Raw genomic sequence first — 7,500 nt, forward strand, 5'->3', positions numbered from 1 at the left:
TAGATTTACTTCTTAACAAATTATATATTTTTTAATTTATTTACGGTAGCCATTTTATTTGTAGCATGATACAGCTTTGTCTTTTCCATTCCTACTTATATTTGTACAAGAAAATTACAATTATTATATTTTCGTAAGATTAAGTACAACCATACACACACACACACACACACACACACACACACATACACACACACACATACACACACACATACACACCCACACACACACACACATACACATACACACACACACACACACACACACACACACACACACACACACACACACACACACACATATATATATATATATATATATATATATATATATATATATATATATATATATATATATATATATTTCTCAAGTATAACCATCTCCATTACTTCACCCCTTCCAAAAATTACCATATCCGGAAGCAATGTACCTACGAATGATTAATATATCCGTGCTCAAACAAAGAAAAAGAAAAAAAACAACAACGAATGCTTGTTTTCCAGAACAAAATAGTTAAAGCGCTGAGAAGAGGAGACCAGAGGGCGATCGAAGAGAAAATCAGCGAAGGGTTTGATGTCAACACTATTCTCCAGGAAGAAAACGAGCTAGGTACTTTAGGTCGGTGAAGTGCTAAGGATCGATTGGTTCTCTGGCAGTTATTTATCTGTCTCTGCCTCTCATCCCTTCTCTCTATTTATCTCCCTCTATCTCCTATCTCTCTCTTTCTTCTTCTTCCTCTGTCTCTTCTGCTTCTTCCTCTTCTACCTCTTCTTCTTCCTCATCTTCATCTCCTCCTCCTCTCGTTTCCACTAGAATAGACCCTTTGATTTTTTGCACAGACGGGAGTCCACTACACTTCGCTGCTGATGAGGGCCACACATCTATCGCTGCCTTTCTACTGAACCATGGACCTAATGTCGACTGTAAGAATAGTAAAGGTGAGTTATAGCCAATACATTTTTCCTAGTTTACGATTGTAGGAGCACAGATTTATGGATCAGTGTCGAAGTGTTGTGTGACGCTAATGTTAACCAAGGTCTATATAAGCACTTATACAGAGGAGTTCAGATGCAATAAATTAATCCCAACTTATCATATAGACCCATCTGAGTGTTGCTTGTGAGACTGCAAGTGCTGTGTGGGCGTGGGGATGGGGTTGGTGGGAGGGGGCGGGTGGAAGAGTGACAGGGAGGATAGGGGGTGGTGGGAGGGGATATTTTTATGACCCCGTTGCTGAATTTGCCTTGATATTGACCACCATTTAGCTCGTAGGATGTTTACACGCAACTGGCTCGCCGTCGCCATCGGACAGTATGTGGGTCTCTTTGGCATGTTGATGTTTGTAATAAACCTACTACTGTGACTCGACATTACAGTAAAAACCATAGAGCTAGTGCACTTATTTACACGATTACGAGTTCTTGCATTTATTAACTTCAGAGATAATTTAGAGGGCGCTGGTAAGCGTACATCCCTCATGTGATGTTGTGTGTGTTGAGTATTCTTATTTCAATATGCTGGGTTAGCCTGTTCCAGTCGCGTCTGGTACGTGGGAAGAAAGAGTCGGTGTTGGTATAGTATGTGAGGAATTTACGGTTGTGTGTTTCGTATGCTACGTGTGTGCTGTTTGTATGTATTCATGATCATTATTAATTTCTATAAAGCTGTGCTATTTTGTACATGATAAAGACCGTGCGCTTGTCTTGTCTCGAGCAGATCCATGTTTATCTGTTTTTGAGTTGTTTTACCAGGTATACGCGTGTAAATGTGTAATAAACCTGTTCGAGCTTCCCAATGTTGTGCTTCGTGCAGGGGTCCCATGCAGCCGTACAGTACCCAAGTGTTGTCCGCACGAGTGTGTTGTAAGCTATGTGTTTTGTGTCTGGTGTACAGTTCCTCCTCGGAAACCCGTGTCCCGTTTGCAGTATTCCTGATAAAGTCAATGTGTGTTAAAGGAAAGATTGCTTGTGAGGTGTCCTCCAAAGTATTTGTAGGATGTTATGGGTGTCATATGTTGGTTGTGTAGGGAGTGGGTGGATTATATTGGTGTATGTGATCTGGTGAAACGGAGGCCCTTGCATTTATCAGGTTTGAAGATCATATGCCTCGAACTTTTCACTGTTTTAGTGAGTCTCTGTCGGATTGGAATCTGCACTCGTCGTCAGTGTTAATTGGTCGAAATAAAAGACTGTCGTAAGCAAAAAGTCTAGCCGAAGAGTTAGATGTCGAAAGAAGGTCGTTATTTACTGTAATTTAAGTGTCAGACTTCTGCAAAGGACTTAGTCAAAGGCGTTGAGTTGAGCAATATGGGATCAACTTGATATATGTCCCATGTTCTATTTATACATTGTGTGGATGTATATGTTCATCCGTGATATGGCAATTACTCTGCCAGGTATTTCCAAAGGGTAGGTTATTCACTGAAGGATCTATACAAGTGCACACGTAAACCTTTTTTCAACGGTTAAGGGGGTGTCACACTAGAACAATTTCCGTGGTTCTTTCACGTTTCGTGTTTTTTTTTTTTTTTCGCTACCGCTTGCATTCTGGGTAAATGCGATAAATTCCAGTCAAACGATAATTATCGTTTTAGCTGGCAAGTTTCCGTGGTTCAAATCATAAGCTATAATAGATGATCGTTAGAGTAATGTAAAAAAAAAAGTATTTGTAATATATAACGATTCAAAAAGACAGTCTAAACTCTGAATAATATTTAAAAATTGGCAAAATTCTCTCTTGTATTTAATAAAAACAGATAGAAGTTTGTAACTAGCTGCTCGCCTGTTTGTTTACATTTGTGTCCAGGTGAGAGTAGCGAGAATACGCCCTTATTGAGCATTACACATTCGTTTCGCATTAAACCGTCACCATATTGCCAGAATAACGTCCATCATCACCAGAGCATGTGCGAGGGTTGAACCCATCTTTCTGTGTTTAGAATTCTAGTCGGACTGTTTCCGTGGTTGTCATCGGCAAGTGTGACTCCGCGAGCCAAAATGACCACGATTTCCGTGGTGCCAGCGGAAAATGAATGCGTTTTGAAGAACAGATTCAGTGCTGCGCTCTGTAATTGATTATGCAAACGGATAATTTATTGTGTTCACGATAAGCTGTACACATTACATTTATTGAGACTGTTTAGACAGTGATTATTAGACAGGCATTTTTAACTGCCACATATGCACAGTAGGAATACTCTATGCTTTTCTTGGCACCTTCGTGATAATTGTTTAGAACACTTTCGCATATCTGATCACCACGATTTTGGTATGGACGGATTCCTCTCACTCTCTAATACACATATATGTAGGAATTATGTACCGGAACCCCCCACCCCACCCCACCCCAAACATTCTCGGTCCCGATAGCAGAGGAGGGCATGAAAGGTACCAGGGATATTGCGTTGTCAAAAATAGATTACAGTAAATAGGTCACTAAAGTAATAATATACAACGCACAAGTCAATGCACTGTGTACTGTAGGGGACTGTGACCCCTCCCTGGTCAGAAAATAATTAATGGCAAAATAGAGCATATAACCTACTTATAGAGCGAACACGGCAAAGCATAGCCTAGGTATGATATTACTAACCTGCATGGTAGAAGCCGTCGAGCTGTGAGAGTGTTCAGCTGGAAGGGTGATGGAGCCATGTGATAATGTTGTACATACGTGGGTGATTGTCTTCCAAGGTGTATCGTGGGGGGCGCAACCCTCTGCATTACATGATGCAGTACTTTAAGTATTGTATCTTATTGCTATAGTTACTTATTTACTGTACTCTATTTACTTTTTACCCTGGATTTTCCCTGGTATCTTTCATGCCCTCCTGCTATCGGGGTCAAAGTTGCAGGTAACAGGGCTTCCACGGCATTTTTCCATATAATTGGATAGCAGAGAACAATCCATCGATGCTAAAATCGAAGGTATTCTGAATATCTACCCAACAGCCTTATTCGTTTATACAGTTTTGCCGTCATTGCTTCCCATTTCAGGTTTAACGCCTCTCCACCTGGCCGCTTGGGGAGGGCACACGGAATTTATAAAGTTGTTATTCGCAAAAAACTGCAACACCAGGGCAACAACTAATGAAGGTAAGCTGGTATCCATGGCATTCATTAACTGCTTGTTACAAAACAGCTGTAGTTAGATGGGTAAAACAAACAAATCCCCCCCCCCACACACACATTCATACAAAATACATCATCAGACTCCATGCTTTGCATCGACCCACAGTCAGTACGGTAATTTGCAGGTCTGACTGCAATCCACCTGGCGAGCAGAGGAGGACACCTGGAGGCGATCGAAGCAATGGCTCCTCACTGCGATGTCACAGCCCTCACTCACGAACAGAAGTCGGCGCTCCATTTAGCAGCCGAGTTCGGGAACGTCAATGTCGTCGAATGGTTGCTGAAACAAGATGATATTAGTATCTACCAAGAAGACACATCAGGCAGAACGGCTGTTTACTATGCCCAGAACGAGGGACACAGGGAAGTGGCCGCCACTCTCCGACGCCATTTGCCGCAAGACCAGCTGCAGGTAAAGGCGCGCGCACAGGAATCTGCAATATTAATGCATATTTTGTGTAAACCATAACATAAAATCAGTCGAATTCGTACCAATATTGTGATCTGAGAAACTGTTTCTTTTTTTGAAGCTGCATGAGGCTGGTGTGACCGGAGACCTCGAGGTGCTAAAAGACAAAATCAGCAAGGGAATAAACCTTGAGATACCAGACCCAGAAAACGGTATGAATATCACTCTTTCTCTTTGTTTTTCATGTGGAATTAACACATTGTTTTTATATGAAACAAGTTAACGAGTAAACTTGCTAAAAGGTCTTTCAGAACGAACAGATGGTAAATAGATAACACAAATTTAAATAGATAGTACTTAAATAGAAATAAATATTAGTACATAATTAGAAATATATATTAAATGGAAATATATATTACTTAGAAATAAATATCAATTAAATAAAAATGGATATTAATTAAACAGAAATAGATCATATTTAGGTAGAAATAGATCGTATTCAAATAGATTATGAATATGTTTATGATTATCAGGTCGGTTGATCATCCACACTGCTGCTCTCCATGGCCACCACGACGCCATCCATGAACTCTTCAAAGCGGGAGTTTCGAAAGATGCAACAGACAAAGGAGGTGAGTTGAAAGAGAGAGGATAGGAATATAGAGGAAACAAATACGTCTCCTATATGTTGTCCTTCCTTTTCTTTTGTTTTTCTCTCACTCACTCTTTTTTTCACGATCTATCCATCCATCACTAGTCTTATGCTCTTTCTCTCCTACTCCCACTCCCACTACCTTTCCCTTTCCTACTCCCTCTCCTTCTCCCATCCCTCTTCTTCTCCTTCTAAAAATACCTGTCGAATTATACTGAACGAGTGCTTTTACGTTACATACAGTATATATAAGGGTGCGTCCACACCAGTAGCAAAACACGGCGAGAACATTAAGACTGACAAGTTGGATAACAAATTTTGAAGTTGGGAACATCGTAGTAGACATGTTGGTTCGGATTTGTTGGGCGACATGTTAGCAATCGGACGAGGTCATGTCGTCAGAGACCTCCCACCAACCAACAGACCAACTTGGTGTGGACATTTCACCAAGGCGACTCTTATTGCCGACATGTCTCTCACTATTGTAACAGATATGTCCCCATACATATCAGTGGATTTGTATCCGAATGTCTCCTATCGCGTCCCCCACAATGTTTCCAATTTGTATCCAGCTGGTGTCGACGCACCCTTAGGTAACGAGTCTACAGAACTTGTATCACTGAGCTATCTATGCGCGTACTTCAAGAGGGATACGAAGTTAGCAACACATGGAGACAAATGCCTGAGACCAGGAGACCATTTAACAAAATTAAAGGAGCTCTAGAATTAAACTAGGTCTAAGTAAGATCTCTGAGCGTGTCCCCGCGAGCAACCAAGTGCCGGTACTAGGCGGCCGTTCACGTGAACAGGGAGTGCGCCGAAAAAATTGCACAGTTTAATCAACTAATAGAATTTGTAGAATGTGGACTTGAATATCATGAAAATTATGCATTATGCGCATGCTAACCTGAAAAAAAGAATTACTGAAGCCACAAGTTCTCCCCTCTCGGAACTCATCCTCTTTCTCTAGTCTTTCTCCTACCTCTCCCTCCCTCCCTCCCTCCCTCCCTCCCTCCCTCCCTCCCTCCCTCCCTCCCTCCCTCCCTCCCTCCCTCCCCCTCCCTCCCTCCCTCCCTCCATTTCCCTCAGCACCCGCCCTCTCCACCGCCAGGTCTCCAAGCCATCCACTACGCGAGCCGAGGCGGCCACCTGGAAACGCTGCAGTTCCTCCAGAGAACGAACTGCGACCTGGGAGCGATCACGGCCGATGGCTTCACTGCCCTTCACTTCGCGGCCGAGGAAGGCCACATTGAGGTGATGAAGTGGCTGGTGGAAATGGGCGGTCTGGACCCCTCCTACATCAGCAACACTTCCCTGGCGCCTGTGGATGTGGCGCGGCAGTGCGGGAGGCTGGGCGCGGCCATCTACTTGTTGGAGGTAAGGGACGAGTGCGGCGAATTTAGGAACTTAGGGCGTCTTTGTGTGTGTGTGTGTGTGTGTGTAATTAATGTAGTGTACTGTGTGTGTGTGTGTAATTAATGTAGTGTACTGTGTGTGTGTGTGTGTAATTAATGTAGTGTACTGTGTGTGTGTGTAATTAATGTAGTGTACTGTGTGTGTGTGTGTGTGTGTGTGTGTGTGTGTGTGTGTGTGTGTGTGTGTGTGTGTGTGTGTGTAATTAATGTAGTGTACTGTGTGTGTGTGTGTGTGTGTGTGTCTGTGTGTGTAATTAATGTAGTGTACTGTCATCATGCTACATAGCAGCCAATAACTTCAACTTCTATTTAGATCATTAGTAATATTGCCAGTGAATAATAAGTTCTTAATTAAAGCGGATCCAGACCATGAAAGAAAACGGGAGATCCGAATGGACAAACTACATTGTTAAAGAATAGTATATGATTCACTATAATGTAAGCAAGTAATAGTTGTGCATTTTTTCTTATGTGGATAATTAACCTTTGTGTATTGATCGTAACGATGGTTATTTATCTCGATATCTTGTTTGATTAATTTAAATGTTAGACAGGGATCAGTGTAAAGGGTGAGCCCCATCTCTAATCAAGTTTCGTTAATTTGTATCAATTGAGTCAATTTCATTCGTTCAAATCAACATGAATATGTTCCTTGTATCAGTACTGATTGTGATTCATATAATATTCGCGGTTTCTGTGCTTCCATATAGCTGTGTTGTCTTTTAAATGTTAACTTTCCAGAGGTTGGAGAAAGCAAATTGCTTCCATGGCAAGAGCATTTGTCAGCCTTGTCCGTTTCCAGTCATTCGAGAAAATGTCCGTCGATAAAGATATTTTGTGAATAAATTCTGTTCATTCATCTTAATATTTGGAATAACTTATTTATAAGAAAATCTA

At 41.7% G+C, this 7,500-nt stretch overlaps 1 protein-coding gene across 2 annotated transcripts in view; it reads left to right on the forward strand.

Moving 5' to 3' along the window:
* LOC113813412 (ankyrin-1) overlaps positions 1-7,500 on the forward strand; it is a gene marked incomplete at its 5' end in the record, with an annotated part of 12,323 nt that overhangs the window by 3,882 nt on the left and 941 nt on the right. The window contains 7 exon segments of one of the 2 annotated variants that reach the window (XM_070119726.1): positions 504-618; positions 840-938; positions 3,993-4,091; positions 4,253-4,539; positions 4,658-4,748; positions 5,070-5,168; positions 6,300-6,565. In XM_070119726.1, coding sequence (XP_069975827.1) covers positions 504-618; positions 840-938; positions 3,993-4,091; positions 4,253-4,539; positions 4,658-4,748; positions 5,070-5,168; positions 6,300-6,565 — 1,056 coding nt within the window. 2 annotated transcript variants of the gene reach the window in all.

Source organism: Penaeus vannamei, unplaced genomic scaffold (genome assembly GCF_042767895.1).
Source record: "Penaeus vannamei isolate JL-2024 unplaced genomic scaffold, ASM4276789v1 unanchor581, whole genome shotgun sequence".
Lineage (NCBI taxonomy): Eukaryota > Metazoa > Arthropoda > Malacostraca > Decapoda > Penaeidae > Penaeus > Penaeus vannamei.